Consider the following 25829-nt stretch of genomic DNA (forward strand, 5'->3'; position numbering starts at 1 on the left):
TTTCTCTCTCTCTCCAGCTGATCAGTCATTTCTCCCTGGTTAACAGATGCTTCCCAGTGCTGAAGTGGCTCTCTCTAGGCAGTACCTCCCTTCTAAATTCCGTCCTCTCCCTGATACTGTCTTGGTGATTCATCACCATCATGTCAGTTCTTTAATGCTTTAAGAATTTTTAAAATGGCCGGGCATGGTGGCTCATGCCTGTAATCCCATCACTTTGGGATTGGATCATGAGGTCAGGAGATGGAGACCGTCCTGGCCAACATGGTGAAACCTCGTCTCTACTAAAAATACAAAAATTAGTTGGGTGTGGTGGCACACCCCTGTAATCCCAGCTACTTGGGAGGCTGAGGCAGGAGAATCTCTTGAACCCGGGAGGCGGAGATTACAGTGAGTCAAGATCCCGCTATTGCACTCCAGCCTGGCAACAAAGTGAGACTCCATCTCAAAAAAAAATAATAATAATAATAATTTTAAAAATTTAGGGCAGGCGCGGAGGCTCACGCCTGTAATCCCAGCACTTTGGGAGGCCAAGGCGGGCAGATCACAAGGTCAGGAGATCAAGACCACAGTGAAATCCTGTCTCTATTAAAAATACAAAAAATTAGCCAGGCGCGGTGGCAGGTGCCTGTAGTCCCAGCTACTCGGGAGGCTGAGGCAGGAGAATGGCGTGAACCCAGGAGGCGGCGCTTGCAGTGAGCTGAGATTGCACCACTGCACTCCAGCCTGGGTGATAGAGCAAGACTCTGTCTCAAAAAAAAAAATTTATTGGCGGGGCATGGTGGCTCACACCTGTAATCCCAGCACTTTGGGAGGCCGAGGCGGGCAGATCATGAGTCAGGAGATTGAGACCATCCTGGCTAACACGGTGAAATCCCATCTCTACTAAAAATACAAAAAAAAAAAAAAAAAGTTAGCTGGGCGTGGTGGTGGGTGACTGTAGTCCCAGCTACTCGGGAGGCTCAGGCAGGAGAATGGCGTGAACCCGGGAGGCAGAGCTTGCAGTGAGCCGAGATCGCGCCACTGCTCTCACAGCCTGGGCAACAGAGCGAGATTACATTTAAAAAAAAAAAAAAAAGAAAATTATTTTGTTCAGTTGTTATTAGTTATCCTCAGCTGGAAGGTCTTCAATTACTGAAAAGTCCCTGCCATTATTTCCTTTGGGGGAAAAATTCTAGCATTTGTATTTTTAAATTGCACACACATACTAAAGTATGTAAAAGTATTTTTTTATTTTGTGCTCACAATGAAGCTAGACAGGAGTAGACTGTTCTCTAAAAGACTCTTAGAATGCCACCTATTTGGACACAGAATCCCCATTAAATTCTGGGGAATTCTATATATTCTGAAATCGAAATGGTATTATTAACCAGTTGATTACTTGTAATACAAAGAAGTTCCCTTTTCAAGGAGGCTTCTAGAGTTGGACTACAAGATCCATCTCTTTGAGCAAACTGTCTTATTTGGACTTGGTACTAAATCTCAAAGGAATTAGAATTTTGCATCAAAATTTTGACAAGTTTTGCCTATTGTTGTTATGGTACTACTCATGAGACTGAATTGCTCAAAAATTTGCCTTTCTGCTTCTGATCTCCATTTGGTGTTACTCAATCTGTTGGCATTAGATTGGGAGTGGGGTGGGATAGAGAATATAGTCTACTTCATCCAGCCACAAATCCCAAATGTCCCAAATGTATTTCTTTTTTTTTTTTTTGAGATGGAGTATTGCTCCCTCGCCCAGGCTGGAGTGCAGTGGTGCGATCTCAGCTCACTGCACTCCACCTCCCAGGTTCAAGCAGTCCCCTGCCTCAGCCTCCCGAGTAGCTGGGATTACAGGCGCACACCACCACACCTGGCTAATTTTTGTATTTTTAGTAGAGATAGGGTTTCACCATGTTGGCCAGGCTGGTCTTGAACTCCTGACCTCATGTGATCCGCCTGCCTCCGCCTCCCAAAGTGCTGGGATTATAGGCATGAGCCACCGCACCCAGCCCCAAATCTATTTCTTAGATCATTGAAGTATGCTCAGCATTATTATTTTCTGCTTTTATATTACCTTCTACAGTAGTCACAATAGTTACATTATAATTCTGAGTAGGTGAAGCTGATGTTTATATTGCTGCCAGAAAAAAAATTTTAATAGAGAGTAAGAGCTATCATGCAAAACAACTGGAGAATTTCTTTAAGTGTTTGAAGAGGATTATGAGCCACAAGCTTTAAAATACAGTCTAGATTTCTATTTCTTGGCTCTGTTGCAAACCAATTTTGAAAGGAATGTTGTTATCTGATGAATGTTATCTGATGATTAATGTTTTATTAAAACTGAGTATCAAAAGGCACATAATACATTTTTGTATTATAACACAAGATGCCTACTCTATCTACATATTAAAGACTTACTCTTCTGTTAATCCCTGTAAATCCTCTTTGGTACTGTGGAACAGAAAGCTGCCCTTAAAATCTAAAGGTATTATTTGTTTTACATAGTTTCTTTTACATGTCTTAAAGTGAAAGAGCATTGGTTAGAATTCATTTGTGTAGAAGTAAAACTTCCATTACAATGAAGGGCATAAAATATGGATGCTGTTTTCTGGTTCCTTACCAGAGCAATGATATTTTATTTTCTTGGTTAAAATTTATTCTATACAGTGAATTATCCAGTACAATAACTGCCTTATCTCGTCCCTAACCAAGTAACATTTTTTATAATGACACTGATTATATCCTGGTTGCCCTGGAGAGAAGAAAGAATTAAACTACAGCTGAGTCATCACAGCATTTTTCTTTTTCTTTCTTTTCTTTTCTTTTTTTTTTTTTTTTTTTTTTTAGATGGAGTTTCACTCTTGTTGCTCAGGCTGGAGTGCAATGACACATTCTCAACCCCCGCCTCTCAGGTTCGAGCGATTCTCCTGCCTCAGCCTCCTGAGTAGCTGGGATTACAGGTGCCCGCCACCATTCCCAGCTAATTTTTTTGTATTTTTAGTAGACAGGGTTTCACCATGTTGGCCAGGCTGGTTTTGAACTCCTGACCTCAGGTGATCCACCCGCCTCGGCCTTCCAAGGTACTGGGATTACAGGTGTGAGCCACCGCCCCCGGCCATCACAGCATTTTTCTAATGAAAACTTTTAATAACTGCAGTCCCTCAGTCATTTCTTCTCAAACATCCAAACAAGAAAAATAAACACTAAAATTATGAAAATCACCCATTTAAATAATTTAATACATCATCTCCTTTATGCTTGCTACTGTATCCATAGTGATGTAGTCACTGAAACATAGTAGGTGTTCACTAAATGTGTGCTGAATGAGTGAAATGAACCTAAGAACTCAGAGGAAGGGAAAAAGAAGAAACTTAGTACGTTATAAATATATATAAATAACATATGTTCTCTCTACTAAGAATTTCTCTTTAGACTTTCTAATTTACTGCAAAAAGGCTTATAAGCCTGAACAACTACAACTATGACTTCCTAATCTGTGTTTATAATCTAATTTCACTACCTTGGGGGTTAGGAGGGTAGGGAGTGGTATACCTTTTAGTGGTTTTTGATTTTTCATTGTTTTAAATGTCTGCTAAATTATCTTCTTCCATGGAAGGGAGGCTACATACAAGGTAAATGCGAATGGCATATCAGAAGGAAGGTGCATAAAACTTTACTGGATCAGAATTCTGCCATATCCACCACCTAAGATCAATCAGTGTGAGGGAAAGGGAATAAATGTAATTAGATAACATAATTGTCTATAAAACAAAGAGAATTTCAGGAAAATATCTGTCAGCAAAATATAACACATTTATCCTCAAAAATCAAGGAAAAAAGAGAAATACATGAAGTTTATCTTAACACTATCCTTTGAGAGACTGAGTGTGTAGACAGACAGTGACCATATATAAAAATAGAACTCTGTCCTCTGGTCTGCAGCAACCAACCCAAGAAGCCAACCTGCTATCTACAAGTCAGACCACTGTCTCTAGCAGACAATCCAAGAAGATAACAGTAACCCTTGTAACAATCAGGACAAAATGGCCAGGGCTTGATTATTAACTGATGACCTCTCTAATTTTTGCCCTTGCTTCCAACTTAAGACCAACTGGAGAAAGCCAAATATGCACCCCTAATCAATCTCATAGTATGCCGTGTTTCTAGTTAACCTGCCTGTAGCTTCTCCAAGCCAGGTGCTTCCAGTTAGGGCATATCTGAAGCCTTTCCTTTTTTCTATTATAAAACTTTCCCATTCCTGTGCCTGCCTTTGGGTCTCTGCCAGATGCAGGTGATTGTGGCTGACTCCCCTGCTGTAGCAAGTGCTGAATAAACAGGCTTTTCCTGTTAATATTGGGGTGATCTTCACTTCATGCCCTTTTCACATAATTACACTGTTCTAAGAATATGTATGACTTCCATGCTTGAACATACATACACAAAATAAATTTTTTAATAATCAGACTTATTCATATAAAAAAATTAAGTGATGTAACTGGCTTCCTTATGCTTTATGAGAACAATAGCATAGCACCGATGGTAGTAAAAATGACAAGAACACTATTTCACCTGGAACAATAGCTGCTATAATTCCACTCTACAAGTTCTTTCTTTTACTGGCCTGGGTTAACACCTTCACCTTAGCATCCTCCCCTACAGCCACTTGTGCCATTCTCTTTTGTTGGTACCTTATGACCTTCATGACAGCTGCCATGCTGTCACTGCCAGTGACGAAGGCAGATTTTTGACATGACTTTGGCATCTATTAATGTCTTAGTGATGCATAATTTTCCACATTAATTGATTTGACTTAGTCATCTCTTGGCAGTAAAGCTATGCAGGGTGAGGTAAAGCCCTTTTCTGGTATACTCTTTCAATTCTTTACAGTACTTCTAGTTTTACAGCTCTTTTGTTACCCTCATTTTCTTACAGCCTTATACTACCTCCACTCCACCTACCTTTATCCCCACTTGGAGAAACTTGAAATCTGTTTCCTGGAATTAAGTTGGAAAACACAAAGTTTCAAAGTGTTCCCCCCCCCAAATTGTTGCTCCTACGAACATTAAAGAAAGTTTCTGTATACATTTAGGGACATGCTTGAAGAATTAAGAATGTAATCTTTGTCCATCTCCGTTTCTGGTTTAAGAAACCTGATGCTAGAGCTAATTAATTCCTTAGCATATCATCATTATTTCTCCCAAATTTGGTGTAAATAAAGCCCCTGGTAACCTGCTTTGATATGTCAGTATTCTAGAGTAAATGCGGAGATTCCCCTCTCCTACTCTAACTACTTTTACATTACATAAATATGTTTGTATGTTAGCAGAGCAATATATAAACACAAATACCTGTAATATAGATTTCTATAATTGCATTTATATAAATGTAATTACATATATAAATGTGTTCAGAAGAGAAGGTCAGTGAGGTCACTATATAAAAATGAATGGTATTGGTACATTCTAGCAAAGAACCATTGGAAAATTAAATCCAAAAACAATTTAATTTACAACAGCATCCAATATCGTAAAATTATCAGAGATAAATTTAGCAAAATTTGATCAAGACTTGTACACTAAAAATTATAAATAAACATTGTTAAGACCAATTAAAGACAACCAACAGATTTCTCATGTTTATGGATTATAAGATCCAATATTGGTAAAATAGCAATTTCCCCAAATTGAGTGAACATAATCCAAAGAAAAAAACTATTTGTAGACATTTGCAAACTAATACAAACATGCAAATGACCTAGAATACCCAAAGCAATTTTTCAAAAGGACAACGAAGTTTAAAGCAATTTTACAAAAGAATAATAAAGTTAAAGGACTTATTTTTAAATAAAAATGTTAGGGAAATTAAGTGGAGAAACGGACATTGACCCTTACCTCATACCATACACAAAAGTTAAGATTTAGCTGAGGCTGAAGGATTGCTTAAACCTAGGAGTTTGTGACCAGCCCTGGCAACCTAGCAAGATCCGGTCTCTAGAAAAAATTTAAGAATTAGCCAGGTGCAGTGCTGTGTGCCTGTAGTCTCAGCTATTCAAGAGGCTAAGGCAAGAGGATTGCTGGAGCCCAGTAGTTTGAGGCTGCAGTGAGCTATGTTGGTGCCACTGCGCTCTTACCTGGGCGACGGAGTGAGACCCTGTCTCCCCCCAGCCAAAAAAAAAAAAAAAAGATTTAGACCTAAATGTAAGAGCTAGGACTGAATCTTTGCAACCTTGGGGCAAGCAAAGATTTCTTGGATAGGACATGAGAAATGTGAGTCATAAAAGAAAAATGTGCAAAATTGGAGTTTACCTAAATTTAAAAGTTTTGTTCTTCAAAATAAAGTGTTTAGAAAATGGAAAGTGGAGCCATAAAATAGGAGAAAATATCAATGTACATATACCTGACACCCTTGATCCAAAATAAATAAACCCTTACTACTAATTAACAAGAAGACAACTGAATTTTTTTTGGCTTGAAACAACCACCATTTTATTATGACAACTCAAGTTTTAAAATGGATGAAATATTTGAACAGTTGTTCACAAAAGAAGATGTAAGAGTGGTCACTAAACACGTGAAAAGATGTTCAACACCATTATCAGGAGAACTGCAAATTAAAACCAAAATGAGATACCACTGTGTATTTATTAGTATAACTAAAATTAAAAAGGCTCTCACTGCCAAGTGTTGGCGAGAATATGGAGGAACAGGAACTCTCATGCACAGCCTGGGAGAGTATAAAGTCACCAGTCACTTTGGAAACTGACAATTTCTTATGAAGCTAAAATTATAAACTTTATAACTCAGCCATTACACACCTATGTGTTTTCCAAAGAGAAATTAAAATATATGTCCACTTAAAGACTTTACGTGAACATTTATAGCACTTTTATACATATCAGCCAAAAACTGGAAACAATACAATGTTTATCAGCAGGGAAACAACAAAATGTGGTATCCATACAAAGGAATACTGCTCAGCTATGAAAAGGAGCAAACTATTAACATACTCAACAACATGACGATCTGTAAAACAGGCTGAATGAAAAACCAGACTAGAATACCTACTGTTTAATTCCTTATATAACCTATTTAATTACTTATATAAGCTTATGTAAGATTATAGAAAATAGAAACTAAAATAACAGAAAAAAGGCCGGTTGCAGTGGCTTACGCCTGTAATCCCAGCACTTTGGGAGGCTGAGGCGGACGGATCACAAGGTCAGAAGATCGAGACCATCGTGGCTAACACAGTGAAACCCCGTCTCTACTAAAAAATACAAAAAATTAGCCGGGTGTGGTGGCGGGCACCTGTAGTCCCAGCTACTCGGGAGGCTGAGGCAGGAGAATGGCCTGAACCCGGGAGGCGGAGCTTGCAGTGAGCCGAGATCGTGCTGCTGCACTCCAGCCTGGGCGACAGAGCAAGACTCCATCTCAAAAAAAAAAAAAAAAAAAAACAAACAAACAAAAAAAAACAGGAAAAAGATCAGTGGTTGCCTGGGACTAGAGTTGAGAGTGAGTTTGCCTGCAAAGGGACACATACAGACTTCCAGAGAGTAATGAAAATGTTCAGTATCTTGATTTTGGTAGTTTTACCAGATGTATATATTTATCAAAATTTACTGAATTGCGGCTGGGCACGGTGGCTCACACCTGTAATCCCAGCACTTTAGGAGGCCAAGGTGGGCGGATCACTTGAGGTCAGGAGTTTGAGACCAGCCTGGCCAACATGGTGAAACCCCATCTCTACTAAAAATATAAAAAATTAGCTGGGCATGGTGGCACACACCTGTAGTCCCAGCTACTCAAGAGTCTGAGGTGGGAGAATCGCTAGAACCCAGGAGGTGGAGGTTGCAGTGAGCCATGACTGTGCCATTGTACTCCAGCCTGGGTGACAGAGTGAGACTCTGTCTCAAAAAAAAAAAAAAACCCCAAAATTTATTGAATTGTATATGTTATATAGGTAATAGTTTATTATTTGCCAATTATAGTTTTAGAAAGAGAAGATCAGTAGATGAATAGGAAATGGAATTGAATCTGGAATAAGATAGCAACTAGATGGTAGTGAGTGAGTAGGAAAATGACTAAGAGAATGCTTAGATTGAGCAGAAAATATATGGTAAGAAAAGCCACTAGAATTTTATCATAGTCTGCCAAGTAAGTTATGGTTGTATTTGAGTCAAATACCTAAAAATTAAATGCCTACAATAATGGTACATGAGAAACCACTCCAAAACTTACAGCAACCAAAAATAAGCACTTTAAAAAACTCATGGGCTTGCAAGTATTGGTTGAAATGGCTCTGATTCGTGCTGTAGGTTGGCTGGATGGCTCTAGCATTCAAGTTTAGCTCATCATCTGTGATTGTTTCTGGGTTCAGGCTGAAGGGGTATCAGCCAGGAGCTTCTCCTGGTGTATCACCAGAGCACAAGAACACAAGTTAAACTGTACAGGCACATTTCAAGCCTCTCCTCGTAAGATCGCATTGTCCAAATAAAGTCACTTGGACAAACCCAAAAAAGTTTTATTGTGGGAAGTATAAATAAACATAACCCCAAGGTACTTCTATGTCCCTATCCTCCAGTTTCAACAATTATCTCTATTTTGCAACTCTTGTTTCTTATATTTCTTCCCTCTTCTATTATGCTCAAGGGCACTAATAAATATGGAGCAGCGCCTTAAAACCAACTGCCCTGGGCCAGGTGCGGTGGCTCACGCCCGTAATCCCAGCACTTTGGGAGGCCAAGGTGGGCGGATCACAAGGTCAGGAGATCGAGACCATCATGGCTAACACGGAGAAACCCCATCTCTACTAAAAAAATACAAAACATTAGCCGGGCGTGGTGGAGGGCGCCTGTAGTCCCAGCTACTCGGGAGGCTGAGGCAGGAGAATGGCGTGAACCCAGGAGGCGGAGCTTGCAGTGAGCCGAGATCGCGCCACTGCACTCCAGCCTGGGCGACAGAGCAAGACTCTGTCTCAAAAAAAAAAAAACAAAAAACTGCCCTATGGGTGCACATAAGCTAGAGGTGGTTGCTTTGATTCTTGAAAAGTAGTGGGCATTGATTCTCACAGCTAGGAGCTCAGTTTTGGAAGGATGTGGAAGAGCTTCCGTGCCTTTTTCAACATTTGTTGTGACAAATTGCGGCCCCTGCTTTTAGCAGCTGCTTATTTTCTAACATTCCTCAGAAAAATGAAAAATTCAGGTAATCGTTCGAGAACTAAGAAATGAAAATATAGCCAGGTTTGCTTTGGCAGTTGGGCCAAACTAATCATTGTTTTTACAACTCTGTTAAAGAGAAAGCATGAGTTTATTTGACTAAATATGGCACAAATTTCTAAGTCTTGAAATAGATGAGAATAAGCAGTTTATAATCAACAAATCAGAAAATGTAAACAATCTGATGTGCAAATGCTAAAAGAATGCTGAGAATTAAGAGAGTCTGGGGAACTAGAGATATAGTGTTTGTGTATTATTTGTGTGCAGCTTGCCATGTTAGGAATACAGATTAGGAATTTGGATACATTGGCTATTAGACATTCATTTCTTGGCACAGTTTTAATCATTGTTTAATCCCTGTGCACACTGGCTACCTTAAGTAGAAGGTACTTTTTTCAAATGTTGTAAAGTGTAAACCATCTCTGACTGGAGAATTGGCATCATCAAGAAAATAATGACCAAAATATATTCTGAAATATTCAGTACCTGCTTTTTTACAGAATCCTCTTTTTGAGGGGGCCTGTATTATATTTATCACAGAGTTTAATTTACTGTGATTTAATTAAACTTTATTTTTTTATTTCCCCCATGAGACTATAAACTCCTCAAGAATAAGGGACTGTGCTCATTGTATCATCAGATAATTCTGCTAGATGCTGTTAAAGATAAAAATATATTAAGTAGCTATTTAGACAATTTGTACTTAATAATCACAGTTTTCTTGTCAGGATGATGAAATGGTTGAGAACATAGGCTCAGGAACCAGATTGCTTGGACTTAAATATTGTCTCTGTTACTTAACTAACTCTGTAACCATAGACAAGCAAGAACTTAATCTTTGTGTGCCTCACTTTTGCTATTTGTAAGATAAGAAATGTCGTGAAGATTAAATGATTTAATACATATAGTGCATTTAGAAAAGTACAGTAATATCTCAATAAGTTATTGTTACAGTCATCACTACTACTACTAATAGTACTATCAACATTATTCCAGAAATAAACTTCAAACACGGTTTTAAAATAATATTAAATATGCTGCATTTAGTCAGTTGTGATCAAGTCCTGTATTTATGTTGAATTGGCAAGTCAAACAATTTGAACCTACAAATTGTTCCCTCTGCTCTTTTTCCCTGACTCTACTGTTCAATGTCAAACTCATCCATTAATTTCAAGTACACCCTCCTCTAAGAATCCTCTTCCATCCCTTTCCTCCCCTCACCCTCCCAAAATAAGGATAATTGTTTTGTCTTTGTGCTCTTCCTAGCACTTCCTTTAATTTACAAAATATTTCTTCTAGGCTGGGCATGGTGGTTCATGCCTATAATCTCAGCTCTTTGGGAGGTCAATGCAAGAGGATCAGGAATTCAAGACCAGCCTGGGCAACATAGGGAGACTACATCTCTTTAAAAAAAAAAAAAAGCCTGGGTATGGTGGCACATGCCTGTGGTACCAGCTACTCAAGAGGCTGAAGTGGGAGGATTGCTTGGGCCCACCTGGGAGTTCGAGGCTGATCGTGTCACTGAACTCCAGCCTGGGTTGACAAAGTGAGACCCTATCTCAAAAAAACAAAAAACAAAAATAATGGCTTCCCTCTCTCCTTAATGCCATTGCTCCACTTTAAGTTGTTAGCTGATATGAGAAGAGTGGTCAAGTAAAGTTGTTTGTGATTTGTTGGAAGATGTTGGAATATGTTTAACACTCAATGGGAAAAACTCATCTGAAAGCACGAGTATGAATTTGAGAAAGACTAATCTTTTTTATCAAGTTTCCCTGAGGACAGGCTTCAGTAAGATCCAAAATATAATTGGAAAGATTCATTTTAGATAGGAAAAGGGACAATATTGCTGTTAAAAGGAGGGAAGGATGATAGAGTTGATGGGTTCAGGACAAGTATTACTATTTAAACAGTATCACTATTTAAAAGGATGAATGATGTATAGGCAGATTTATATGTTTGTGTTATCAGGAAGCTGAGAAACTTTCTAGTCTTTTTGCCTCATCCTCCTCCAATCCATTACCCTCAATGCAACCAGAAGAACCTTTATTATATTCAAATCTGATTGTGTCCTTCTCTAAGAAGTACTTACTTCATGCTTTCAGAAAATATTTCTTGAATGCCTCCTATGTGTTAGGCACTGAGAATATAGTAGTAGAAAAAAGTAGGCAAAGGCCTGGCATGGTGGCTCACACCTGTAATCCCAGCATTTGGGAGGCTGAGGCGGGTGAATCACCTGAGGTCAGGAGTTCGAGACCAACCTGGCCAACATGGTGAAACCGTGTCTCTACTAAATATACAAAAAGTAGCCAGCCATGGTGGCAGGTGCATGTAGTCCCACCTACTAGGGAGGCTGAGGCGCGAGAGTTGCTTGAACCTGAGAGGCAGAGGTTGCAGTGAGTCAAGATTGCACCACTGCACTCCAGCCTGGGTGACAGAGTGAGACTCCATCTCAAAAAAAAAAAAAAAAAAAAAAAAAGAGTAGGCATAGTGATTTAATTTAGCTCCGAATTAGAGGGATGTGTGTGTTCCTACTAAATTTGCAATGTCACAGAGCCGCCTCTTCTTTCTGCTTACTCTTCTCAGTAGAGAGGAGGGAGAATAAATAAAGATACTCTTTATATAACTGCCCATGGTTTGTTAGTGATACATATCTTTAATGGTCTTCTGATAATAACCTGAATTTACCCAGGGTTGATGTTGGAAGGGCTTCTGTCCTCTTGCTGTTGGTCCTCTCTCTAAACTAGCTCCCTGTAGGTTCAGTTGGCCTAGTGGAAGGTAGATGAACCTGAGTGGTATAGACTACCCTCTACAGTCTCAACTTTGGGGCCTATAGGCACAGGCGTGAACTTCTTTCTAGGCATGTTGAAAACCATGAACCAGGTGAGGAAGGGAGAAAGTTGTATTGTCATGCCTACTGAAATGGAACATTTCAACAAGCCAGCAGGGAGAAAGGTAGTCCCAGAGGTCTGTATTTAAAATGCGTCTTCAAGGTCTTTTGTTCATTGCCCTGTGGGCCCTACTTGCCAATTCCAGGAAATTTCACTTGACACCGACACCTCCTACCACCTTAAATTCTGCTTTGTCTGGTAATAATATTGCCTCTCGGAATGATTGAACCTCCAAGGACCACATTTAGCAGGTACGGCCCCCTCTCCAAGTGGATTCACCAGCATCTGTCAACCAGAAAAGCTGGAGAGATCTAAGGTTGTTGCTGTTTCCCTTGCTCTTGGCTCCTCACTCTTCCCTTGTTATTCGGTGGTTACAGAAAATGAAGCATCACTCCTGTTCTCATCTACCTTCAGCTTCCAGTGTACTTGCCTCGTGTCACTACCACCCTTATTTTGACAGTTGTATCACTCCAGTGAGGTGTAGGTAGTAGGAGGAAGAGAAGTTGAGAACTTGTGTTCTGGCTGTCATTTCCACAGAATTCCTAAATAGCCAATTTAAAACAAAGGTTTTCAGAGGAAAGCGTGGGGTGCCACCACTGCCACCAGCACTGCTGTGCCAGAGCCGAGCCCTGCCTCCCCTTCTTCCTGACACCACCGCTCATGTCCTCCAGCCTGTTCCTACAATCTGTTGAAACTTGGTAGAATACTATGAAGTTCTAGGCATGTAGAGACATGCCCACCTGGCTCCCCCCGCTCCAAGGTTATTAAAGAGGCATATTGGAAACTGGCACCAAAGTGGCATCCAGATAAAAATCCTGAGAATAGAGAAGAAACAGAAAATTCCGACAAGTAGCTGAAGCATATGAGATATTATCAGATGCTAAAAAATGGGACATCTGTGACAAATATGGCAGAGAAATTAAATGGTGGAGGAGGAGTTGGAAGTCATTTTGACAGTTCATTTTAGTTTGGCGTCACATTCCTGTAACCCAGATGATGCCTTCAGGGACATTTTTGGTGGAAGGGACCCATTTTTATTCAACTTCTATGAAAACTCATTTGAGGACTTTTTTGGGGAATCAAAGGGGTTCCTGAAGAAGCAGAAGCTGAGGAACAGTCATTTTTCTCCACCTTGATTGGATTTCCATGTTTTGGAAGTGGATTTTCTTCTTTTGATACACGATTTGCTTCATTCAGTCATGAGGTCATGGAGGCCTCACTTCATTTTCCTCCATGTTATTTGGTGGTAGTGCCATGGGCAGCTTCAAATTTGTATCAACTTATACCTAAAATAGTTGATGGCAGAAAATCACTACAAAGAGAATTGTTAAAAAGGGTCAAGAAAGAGTCGAAGTGCTTACCGATAAATGGTGAGGAGCAGCTGCTACCCTTGCATAACAAGTAACTCAACACACTCATTTGAACAGAAATGTTAAACTATAACAAGCACCATTGAGGATTAAGGAACATTTCTTTGAAGATTTCAGATGAATTCGACTTTCTTTTTCATTGTGCCTAATCTAGAGTATTTATAAACAGCTCATTGGAGTCCCTATTTGTCTTAAACTTTTGAATTTATTGATGAGGCCACATAATAGGACCTTTTTTTTAAACTTCAAAATAGTAAATCTCTGTATGCACTTTGCTTTCATTATTAAATATACTCTTAGTTGAACCTTGACTCATGAGTAGTGGTAGGACAAGATTGTACACTTAACACCAGCATGGATCTGCTTTTCCATTGTGTCTGAAATGTGAGCCAGGTGTAGTGTCACGTGACGTTAACATTGCCAGCATAAATCTTCCACAGAAATAATTCCTATTTTTTTCTGTCAAGTGAAGTTAACATTGCCAGCATGGCAGCATGAATCTTCCACAGAAATAATTTCTATTTTTTTCTCTATTTAGTAGTGCAAGTTATTAATGCATTCGTCGTAATACATTTCTAGTTTAATATAAATTAAGGATGTTTTCTAGTTGTGGATGAATGCTAGCAACTTAGTTTTGACAGTGGTTTAAATTAGTAATGTTAAGCTGAAATTTAAAAACTAAAGTTTGAGAGGGTCGAAAATTTACCTGCTGCGTATAATGCACACTCATTATTCGAGTGATGGGTACACTGACAGTCCAGACTCCACCACTGTGTCATGCATGCATGTGAGAAATCTGAACTTGTATTCCCTAAATATATAAAATATTTTTTTAAATTTAAGTAAATCTGGTAAACTGAGTCTTTGTCATTTGTTTTTTAAAAAAAGAAATGCAAATGTGTTTGGTGCAGTCTTTCCTGAGTGGGAAAAAATAGATAAAAGTTTTCATTAGTTGAAGATCTATTTAAAACATAACATATTTCATATATAATTTCCTTGAAATCTCTTGATTTCTAAAATTATGTCTTTATAAGACAGGAACTTTAAATGAAAGATCTAAATGTTTAGAGTAGTAAGTTTGCTGATATTTAGTATCCCTCATCTGAGCAACTTAAATAGTATTAAAATATATAGCTTAAATATGTAGCGTTATTTGTTTTTTTCATAATTCTAGACTTGTTTCTTAGAGTAAAAAAGCATAAACAAGTATTGTTGAGAATATTGTTTCATTCTCAAGGTCAGTGCCCTAAGTTTTTATTACATTTTTTGTAATTTTGTAAAAATTATAAATACAGAAAGGAATGCAAATAACAATTATGCCTTGCTATGAAAATTTATGAATTGAACACAAATTAAGATATTGAATGTTTTCAGCAGTTCAGAAGCTTCCTTCATGCTTCCTCTGCATCATTATCCTCCCCTTACAAACATACCCACTGTTCTGACTGCCATCATCAATTATTTGTTTTACCAATTTCTGAACTTTATATAAATAAAATCATTTAGTATGTATTCTTTTTTTTTTTTGGAGATGGAGTCTTGCTCTGTCGCCCATGCTGGAGTGCAATGACACGATCTCGGCTCACTGCAACCTCCGCCTCCCAGGTTCAAGCTATTCTCATGTTTCAGCCTCCCAAGTAGCTGGGATTACAGGCGCCTGCCACCACACCCGGCTAAATTTTTTTGTATTTTTAGTAGAGATGGGATTTCGCCATGTTGGTCAGATGATCCACCCACCTCGGCCTCCCAAAGTGCTGGGATTACAGGTGTGAGCCACTGCGCCCAGCCCTATGTATTCTTTTGAATCTATCTTCTTTTGTTCAGTAATATGGTTTTTTTTTTTGGAGGGGGGGTTGGGGACAGAGTGTGAGACAGGGTCTCACTCTGTCACCCAGACTAGAGTACAGTGGTGCAATCATGTTTCATTGCAACCTTGAACTCCCAGGCTCAAGCCATCCTCTTACTTTACCCACCTGAGTAGCTGGGACTACAGGCGTGCACTACCAGGCCTGGCTTCTTTTTTAAAAAAATGTTTTTGTGGAGCTAGGGTTTTGCCGTGTCACCCAGGCTCGAATAGCTGGGACTACAAGCATGTGCCACCAAACCCGGCTAGTTTTTGTATTTTTTTTGGTAGAGAAAGGGTTTCACCATGTTGGCCAGGCTAGTCTTGAACTTCTGACCTGAAGTGATCCACCCGCCTCGGCCTCCCAAAGTGCTGGAATTAAAGGCGTGAGCCACTGCACTTGGCCTTGATGGACATTTTCAACTTGGGCTATGATGAACAGTTTTATGAACATTTGTTATGTGTCTTTTGATGCACCTATTAGTATACTTTTCCTTTTTTATATACAACTAGTAGTGGACTTGCTGAGTCATATGGTTTCTGTAAAATGGCAAACATTTTCCAAATTTGAAACCATACATTTTTTAAATGCCAAACCTTTTATCCAAATTTGATGCTACCAGTTTACATTCCCATCAGCACAGCAGTGTTTCAGTGTTCCTTTGCCCCCTACTGTCAGATGCTATTTTGTTTGTTTTGTGTGCCATTCTGCACTGTACATGTGTAGCAGTATCTCATTGGAGTTTTGATTTGCATTTCCCAATAATATTGAACACCTTTACATGTGCTTATTAGCTATTTGGATATTCTCTTTTGTAAATCCTGTATAGATCTTTTGTCTATTTTTTAATTGGATTGTCTTTCTTTTTCTTGTTTATTTGTAGTAGTTATCTCACTCTATGGCTTGCCCTTTTACCTTCTTAATGGTGTCTTTGGTGAAAAGATTGACTTTGCCAATCTTTTTTCTTAATGGTTGTTGCCTTTTGGGCCTTTCTAAGAAATATTTACCTAGTTCTAGGTCATAAAGATACACTAAAAGGTTGTTTTCCAGAAGACTTATTGCTTCACTTTTTACCTTTGGGTCTATAATCTATACGAAACTTATTCTTTTAAGGACAGGATTTACTTTTCCATATGGATATCATATTGATCTGTCACCAGTACTTGAAAACACTCTCATGTTACTGAAACACTGCAGTGAAACTTTTGTTCTGAATCAGGTGATTATATATAGAGAGAGACCTGATTTTGGATTTTAAACTCTGTTCCATTGACCACCTTTTTATCTATGCTTTTGTCTAGCTGTGTCTTAATTACTTTAGCTTTATATTAATCTCGATATTAAGCAGTATGCCCTTCTCTCTCTCTCTCTCTTTTTTTTTTTTTTTGAGACAGTGTCTCACTCTTGTTGCCCAGCCTGGAGTGCAATGGCGCAATCTCGGCTCACTGCAACTTCCGCCTCCCAGGTACAAGTGATTCTCCTGCCCCAGCCTCCCGAGTAGCTGGGATTACAGGCACCTGCCAGCACACCCGGCTAATTTTTTGTATTTTTAGTAGAGACGGGTTTCACCATGTTGGTCAGGCTGGTCTCAAACTCCTGACCTCAGGTGATCCACCCCCCGCTGCCTCCCAAAGTGCTGGGATTACAGGCGTGAGCCACCGCACCCGGGCTTTCTTCAAGTCTTCTATACTATTCTTGGACCTTTCCATTTCCATGTAAAACTTATAATCCCTTAGTCTTTATGGTGATATATTCCTCAACCAGATTTCTGGGAGCGTAGCCTAATGCGTAAACACATTGCTTACAAAGAGCCAAAATAAAACCAAGAACTACAAATTTAAATAGTTTTAATCAGCGTAATGCATGAGTGCTGTATGATTTATTTTGTGTATCACAGTCTCACAGAGATTGTTTTTCAGCAACCAGATATCTGTTTCTCATACCTCAAAGTTGTCGTCATTATTAAAGAAGTTACAGAATTCCATTCAAGGAAAGTACTGTCTTTGTTTAGGGACATACCTTAATTGGAGTGTATTGTGTTATGAAGATGAGACCCTCTTCATATCACCTGGATGGTCATGGATGAGACAAAAATATAGGTCAAATAATTGATATGATGACTTGAGAAATTTTGAGAGTTTTGAGCAAATTCAGTGGGCAGAGGGGAGCTGGGGACTGATGCCTGGCAATATGGTGAGAGACTGGACTTGGAGATGACAGTATAACTTAGGAGTAAAGAGCCTGAGGTCTAGAGCCAGATTGCCTGGCTCAGCCACTTACTAGCCATATGAATTTGGTAAGTTACTTATTCTTTGTATGCTTTATTTTCGTTATTTGTAAAGTATGAATAATATTGCCTACCTTGTAGGGCAGTTTGATGATTAAATTAGTTAATATAGGTAAAATGCTTAGGAATAGTACCTGGCGTGTGCAATTAACTAGAGTACAGACCTTACTCAGATTTGGTTAATGGTATAGTTAATTGCCATATATAGCTAGCTATTATTATAGCTAATAAAAGTTATAATCTGCCCCAGAAAGAGAGAACAACCACCAAAAATTGTTTTTTATATATATATATATACATATATGTGTGTGTATATATACAGACACATACACATGTGTTTTTTGAAGAAATGTTCTAAGTGTGATGAAAACTATAAACCCACAGATACAAGAAGTTCAATGAATCCTAAGCACAAGAAACATGAAGATTTCACTAAGACACAATATGAAACTGCTTAAAACTAATGATAAAGGAAAAACTATTAAAATCAGTCAGAGAAATCACAGACAGTGGAGAAACAAAGATGACAGCACACTTCTCTTTGAAAAAAAAATTCAAGACAGAAGACAAGTGGGGCAGCATCCTTTTTTTAATTCTTTAATTTTCAAATTTAGGAATAGCATCTTTAAATTACTGAGACAAAGACACTATCAACCTAGAATGGTATACCCTGAAAAAATATATTTCAAAAATGAAAGCAAAGTGAAGGTTTTCTCAAACATATAAAAAATGGAAGACTTTATCACCAGTTGACTTGTACTACAAGAAATGTCTAAGAAATTTCTTCAGGCAAAAGAAAATTGATACCACATGGAAATTCACAGAACTATACACAAAATGTACCCAAAAAACCCCAACCACAACAAATGAGTGCAGGCAAAATCTGACAAAATCAGGCTGGCCAGGGTGACATGCACCTGTATTCCCAGCATGCTGAGGGTGCTGAGGTTGAGAGGACCACCTGAGCTCAGGGGTTCCGGAACAGCCTGGACAGCAAAGCTGAGACCCCATCTCTTAAAAAAAAAAAAAAAAAAAATCTGGCTGGGTGCAGTGGCGTAGTCCCAGCACTTAGGGAGGCCAAGGCGGGCAGATCACAAGGTCAGAAGTTTGAGACCAGCCTGGCCAACATGCTGAAACCTCGTCTCTACTAAAAATACAAAAAATTAGCTGGGCATGGTGGTGGGCGCCTGTAGTCCCAGCTACTCGGGAGGCTGAGGCAGGAGAATCGCTTAAACCCAGGAGGCGGAGGTTGCAGTGAGCTGAGCCCCACTGTACTCCAGCCTGGTGACAGAGTGAGACTCTGTCCAAAAAAAAAAAAAAAAAAAAAACTGGCAAAATCTGAATAAGGTTTGTAGTCTAGTTAATTGTATTCTCCCAGTGTCATTTTCCCATATAACTCACTGTGGTTATGTAAGATGTTACCTTTGGGAAAACTGGGTGATGGGTACATGGTTCTATCTGTACTGTTATGGGGTTTTCGTATTTATTAATAACAGCTATACTGAAATGTAATTCACATACCAAAAAATACATCCTTTTAAGATGTACACCTCAGTGATACTTTAGTGTATTTACAGACTTGTGTAACTATCACCACTAATTTTAGAGCATTTTTATCACCCCCCCCCCCAAAAAAAAAAGTCCCGTGCCCATTCACAGTCACTCCCCGCACAACCCAGTCCTAGGCAATGGCTTGTCTACTTTTTATTTCCACAGATTTGCCTATTCCAGACATTTCATACGATTGGAATCACACAATATGTAGTCTTTTGTGTCTGATTTTCTTAGCACAATACTTTCAGTGAGTGTTCTTTTATTTTATGGCATGTATCAGTATTTCTTTTTTTTTCGTGGCCAAATGTTCCCTAATGGGAATATATGACATTTTATTTATCCATTCATCATTTGAGGGACAGTGGGGTTCTATTTTTGACTGTTATGAATAACACTGCTATGACCATTCATGTACAAGTTGATGTGTGTTTTCAGTTCTTCTGGGTATATGCCTAGGAGTAGATCTGCTGAGTCACCTGGTAACTCTATGTGTAACATCTTGAGGAACTGCCAAACTATTTTCAAAGTGTCTGCACAATTTTACATTGCTACCATTATTGTATGAAGGTTCCAATAAATTTCACTATTTCTTATTGCTTGTCTTTTTTGTTTTAACCATCCTAGTGGATATAACTTGATATCTCCTTGTGGTTTTGATTTGCATTTCCCTTAATGACTAATTATGTCAAACATCCTTTCATGTACTTATTGACCATTTGTATACCCTCTTTGGTGAAATGTCTATTCCAGTATTTTGCCTATGTTCTAATTCATTTATTTACCTTTTTATGGTTGAGTAGCAGGAGTTCTTTATATAGTCTGGGTTCAAGTCCCTTGAACACATGATTCACATATATTTTCTCCCATTTAGTGGGTTGTCTTTTCACTCTCTCGATGGTATCCTTTGAAGCATGACATTTCTTAATATTGATGAAGTCTGATTTATCTGTTTTTCCTTTTGTCACTTGTGCTTTTAGTGTCATATCTAAGAAATCATTGCCTAACCAAAGGTCACAAAGTTTACTACCATGTTTTCTTCTAAGAGTTTTATAGTTTTAGCTTATACATTTAGGTCCACAATACATTTTTAGTTAATTTTGATATATGAGGTAGGGCTTCATCTTCATACCTTTGTTTGTGGTTATCCAGTTGTCCCAACACCGTTGAAGCGACTATTTTTTCCCATTGAATTGTCATTGCATCCTTGTTAAAAATCATTTGGCCAAGGCAGGAATGGTGACTCATGCCTGTAATTTTAGCACTTTGGGAGGGTGAAGTGGGAGGATTGCTTAAGCCCAGGAGTTCAAGACCAGCCTGGGCAACATAATGAGACACCATTTCTACAAAAAAAATTTTAAAAAAATTATCCAGGCATGGCGGTGCATACCTGTAGTCCTAGCTACTCAGGAGGCTGAGGCAAGAGGATTGCTTAAGCCCAGGAGGTCGAGGCTGCAGTGAGCCATGGTTGTACCACTGCATTCCAGCCTGGGCAACAGAGCGAGACCCTGTCCTAGAAAAGAAAAAAAAGATCAACTGACCATAATGTAAGAGTATTATTTCTGGACTCTTTATTTCATTGGTCTATTCTGATGCCAGTACCATACTGCCTTGATTAATGTTGCGTTGTAATAAATTTTGAAAATAGGAAATGTGAGTCTTCCAACTCTGTTCTTCTTTTTAAAGGTTGTGTTTTAATTTTGGGCCCCTTATATTTCCATATAATTTTTATGATCAGCTGGTCAATTTCTGCAAAAATAAGGGAAGAAGGAAAGGAAGCAAGTAAGCAAGCAACTGGAATTTTGATAAGGATTGCATTAAATTGGTAGATTGATTTGGGGAGTATTGATATCATAACAAAATTGTCTTCCAAACCATGAACATGGAAAACCATAATGCACCCTCCCCCCTGCAAAAAAAGAAGATTTGATACACACAATATGGATGAAACTCATTCTAAAATACACATTGCCTCCAAAGACCAGACAATCTTTAAAGTATGTCAAAGAATTTTCTTAAATTTTTTTAAATCACTTTCTCTGTTCTTAAAAATTAAGAACCCAATAACCCTGATAATTAAGCACTGATTTCTCTCTCTTAAGCTACCACTATTTCCATTAAATCCTCCCTTTTAGTGATCTTCAAATGGCCCTATTGTTAATTGTAATGAGGGGGAAAAAGGCTATCTTTATTCCACTGGCCAGACTTTTTTCTCCTGGTAAATTTTCATTTTGCAGGCAGAGAGGTTTTATCGTAGCAGTTACTTGCAAGTGGGAAGTAGAAATGAAACAAAAAGGGAAGAAAAATGGTAGTATTTAAGGAAGAATGCAGAATCAACGTACACTAAGTAGGAAAAAAATGAAAACGCGTGACCTGGTGACATTTTAAGCATATTTTAAATGAAATAGTTTGGAGGGGAGGACCTGGCTTTGTGTTTCAATATACAGTATTTGAATACACTATTATGTTGGTGCAAAAGTAATTGTGGTTTTTGCCATTACCTTTAATGGTGCCATAATGGCAAAAACCTCAATTACTTTTGCACCAAACTAATAAATTCCTGCAAGTGAGAAGCTGTTCATCTGGTCCTGCAGAGCAACTTCAAAATATATTTCAGATATTCCCACCTTTTAAAAAAAATTATTATTTATTTTTCAGACAGGATCTTGCTCTGTTGCCCAGGCTGGAGTGCAGTGACATGATCATGGCTAACTGCTACCTCGGCCTCCTGGGTTCAAGCAATTCTCCTGCCTCAGTCTCTTAAGTAGCTGGGACCACAGGCGTGCGCCACCACACCCAGCCAATTTTTGTATTTTTTGTAGAGACGGGGTTTCACCACGTTGCCCAGGCTGGTCTTGAACTCCTGGGCTCAAGTGATCAACCTGCCTCGGCATCCCAAAGTGCTGGGATTTCAAGCATGAGCCACCGCGCCTGGCCCCACCCTTGTTTGTTTTCAGAAGTAACTATTTTTAATTTATTTTAAAATAGGAAATGAAAGTGGAATAGGGAAGAGGTTACTGACAGTTAAGTCTGTAATCTAGAAACCAGAAAGGAAGTGCCTCTACTGTTTCTACTTTATTCCACCAGAAATCCTGGCATACTTTAAGGAAGAGGAGACAGAGGCAGCCGTTGATAATCTAAGACTTAAGATGGAGGGATTCGCAATTAGGTCCCTGTCTGTTATTTGAGAAGCCCCCACTAATTCATCTACTAGGCCTTTCATAATGTGTAAAATTTTACTCAAGATCAACAAATAAGAAAAGTTCAAAACAAATGTAATTGCCAAAGATAGTTTTTTCGTATCATAACCTGGTATCGGATTTCTTTCGTTATAGAGTGCACGACAGATAATATATTAATGTCATCCTCAAATGATATTTTGAGACGAGGTAAGTAAATAGGAAAGAAAAAGTAGATTTAGCAAGGTTTAAAAAATACCAGTCAAACCAGATGAAAAGGACCTGGTGTGGTAGCAGTATCTAATATAGCCACTCACAGAAGAATTCTTGAACTTCTTTCTGCATTAGTACTTGGAAGTACTGAAAGTAGTAATGTAAAAAGGGTTGCAGTTATCTGTCTCTTAAGAACCTCCATTCAATTACCTTACTTAGTGTTTACAACATGCTTTGTTAAGATTATTGAGATTAACATACTATGAGCAATATGCCTATTATTACAAGTTATCTCTTATTCAGACATTCTCACCATTTGTAATATTTCTTTCCAGTGAGGAAGACACTGTGTTGTGCTCATTGGGAGCATAGATTCTGGAGTCAGGGAGCTCAAGTTCTAATCCTGGCTCTACCATTTACTGGTTGTATTACTTTGAGCAAATAATTTAATGTATCTGTGCCTCTATTTTCTCATCTGTAAAATGAGGGTAATAATTTCTACCTTAGAAAGTGGAATCTAAAGTTATGAAGGTTAAGCTAATATATGTAAAGTGTTTACACTAGTGACTTGTACATCATAAGCATTATGTAAGTATATGCTAAATAAACATATACTCTTATTTTCCATATAGATTATAAACTTTTCAAAGTCAATGACTATATCTCCGTGTTGTATAAATTCTCGTAATCTGTTGTTAACCATGTACATAGGAAACACTTATTATCAGAGTAACTTTGTAGGAGACAGTGAAATAGAGCCCCAGAATATCTAGAGGTCTGGAATCTACGATGAGAAAAATTTGCAAAAGATTAGTTAGTTTAACCTTTAGGAGGGAGGAAAGTGTTACTCATTAATTTGAAGAGACCAGTTTTGCCTTTTCATTTTATCAAGGAATAAGAAGCTTTCAATTGTTCTTGAGAAAAAAATAAGTATCTAAATGTTTATAATATAAAAATAACCCTACTGATTCTCTTATTTCTGTTCTGTGGCAAAGAAATCTATTTATGTTGCCTCTGGGAGGATAATAGGAGAGGAAAAATAGAGCCTTGTTTTTCTACCTTGACATACATTCAGTGAGAGTTTTGTAGAGATTTTTCACAGATGGAACTTGAGTTCAGTACTAATACACAAAAATACACATATACCCTATCTCTGACCCCCAGCTTGTGACTTTATTAGAGAAGTTGATATAAATGTTAAATGGAATAATAACAATGCAAATCTTACCTTCTTAGCATTTGGAGTGGTTTACTGTGTAATACTGAATATCCTAAACAATAGGATATGATTGTGTTTTGTGATGCTGTTGTTTTGGCATCAAACCGTATGACACTTCAATTAATGCTTGTAATGCTAATGGATATATCTGACCCCATAAAAAGATTTTTGTAATGTCCTTTAAAATCTGTGCTACTGTGGATTGTTACAAGGTGAGATTAAATGCTCTGAATTTAGAACAAAACCTGAATAAATATGGACGGTAAGTCAACCTAACATAAACAGATACTCATTTTAGGTAAAAAAATTTTTCTGCCTCACATTTATAATCATTTTGAATTCCCTGGCTCATTTTTATTTGATTCGTGTAAATTTTTTACTTGGAAGCGAATTTATATTGGGAGTGAGTAGTCCAAGAAAAACCTCATAACTTTGTAATTTTTGAGTTAAAATGTGAAAACTAAAGAAATGACCAAAGTGAATGTACAAATAGTTGCAGAACTAGACGATTTTATTTTGAAAGATTCATGTTCTTCAATGCCTTCTTGTTACAGGTGATGCTGAACAGGAGCTTGGCCCCCCTCCATCTGTAGATGAGGCAGCAAACACACTCATGACTCGTCTGGGTTTCCTCCTTGGAGAGAAAGTCACAGAAGTTCAGCCAGGTGACCAATACAGCATGGAAGTACAGGATGAAAATCAGGTAAGCTGTTTGCTGTCACCTTTGTGAAACATGGTGTGAATCAGCTTATTATGCCAGAAATAATCCCAATTGTTGAATGCCTTTTGAGGCCTAGAATACAACTTAACTTTCCATAATCACTATTATTTCTTCAGTTTATGAACAATCTTTTAGCTTTAGTGTTAGATTTAACAACCCAAAAAGCCACTTTTAGGTTTTGATTGATTTAATGAATGAACGAGCAAGCCAACAAATAAAATTGACACGTATATAAGCACTGCACCCCAAATTTGCAGAATATACATTCTTTTCAAGTGCATGTGGATTATTTACCGAATTGGTTATATGCTGAGCCATAGAGCAGGTCTTGACAAATTTCCAAAGATTCCAGTTACTGTGACCACAGTGGAATTTATCAGTTACAAAATGATAATTTAGAAAGTGGGATCTAAAAGATTACTTGGATCATTAGTTCAGATTTTCTACTTTTCTGAAATACACATTTAAAACTAATATTTCTTTTTAAGCACATCTTTAGCAATATCCTACAAGTTTTTTTATACTTAGTTTTTATTCCAATTTAAAATATTTTCTCATTTTTTTGTGATTTCCTCTTGGACTCAAAGGCTACTTAGAAGTATATTACTCAATATCTAAATATTTGGGGATTTTCTAAGTATCCGTCTCAGAAAGTTAAAAAAATCTACAATTTAAAAAATATTTTATAGTTTTCTTTCTTTTTGCTATTTTCATTTTTTTCAGTTTAAATGTAGCAAAAAAAAGTACTAGAGTCAGATTCATTTATATGATCTTAATCTTCAGCGTGAATGTCTGATAGTGAAGCGTTTTATTCAGGAGATGACAAATTAATTTTAAATTGCATATTTTATTAATAAATATTAGTGAAGAGTCTATATCACATACTACTTTTGTTACAATGAGATATACAAGGATTATTTGAATATATTTATATATTGTGTGGATAAGTTCAGATGTTCCAGGGCGCTGTCCTCAAGCCTCACTCCTTAGGTTATTGGTTTTGCTAGCTGCACATTATTTAAATACTATCTTAACTCCCAAATTATCTCTAGCCCTGCCTTTTCCCCTTTACTTGAAATTTGTATATTTAGCTTCCCACATTATATTTTCTACCTAATGTTTAAAATGTATCTCAAACTTAACATGTCAGATTTCTCCCTAGAACCTGTGCCTTCTGCAGTGTTTCCCATATGAGTAAATGGTATCACCTACTTGCTTAGGACAAAAGCATTGGAGCCATTTGACTTCCATCAGACCCACATTCACTCTTTCAGCAAATCGTAGACCCTGTCTTCAAAATATGTACTCAATCTGATCCCTTCTCACTATTCCCACTGCTATACCCAAGTCCAAGCCACTGTCAT

At 38.0% G+C, this 25829-nt stretch overlaps 1 protein-coding gene and 1 pseudogene across 14 annotated transcripts in view; both read left to right on the forward strand.

Moving 5' to 3' along the window:
* Positions 1 to 25829, forward strand: part of TANC2 (tetratricopeptide repeat, ankyrin repeat and coiled-coil containing 2) — a 471963-nt gene that overhangs the window by 213377 nt on the left and 232757 nt on the right. For all 14 annotated transcript variants that reach the window (XM_016932703.4, XM_016932704.4, XM_016932707.4 and 11 more), the window contains one exon: positions 24299 to 24447. In XM_016932703.4, the coding sequence (XP_016788192.3) occupies positions 24299 to 24447 (149 nt within the window). The remainder of the gene's footprint in view (positions 1 to 24298; positions 24448 to 25829) is intronic.
* Positions 12774 to 24292, forward strand: LOC107969017 (dnaJ homolog subfamily B member 6-like; annotated as a pseudogene).

Source organism: Pan troglodytes, chromosome 19 (assembly GCF_028858775.2).
Source record: "Pan troglodytes isolate AG18354 chromosome 19, NHGRI_mPanTro3-v2.0_pri, whole genome shotgun sequence".
Taxonomy (NCBI): Eukaryota; Metazoa; Chordata; class Mammalia; order Primates; family Hominidae; genus Pan; species Pan troglodytes.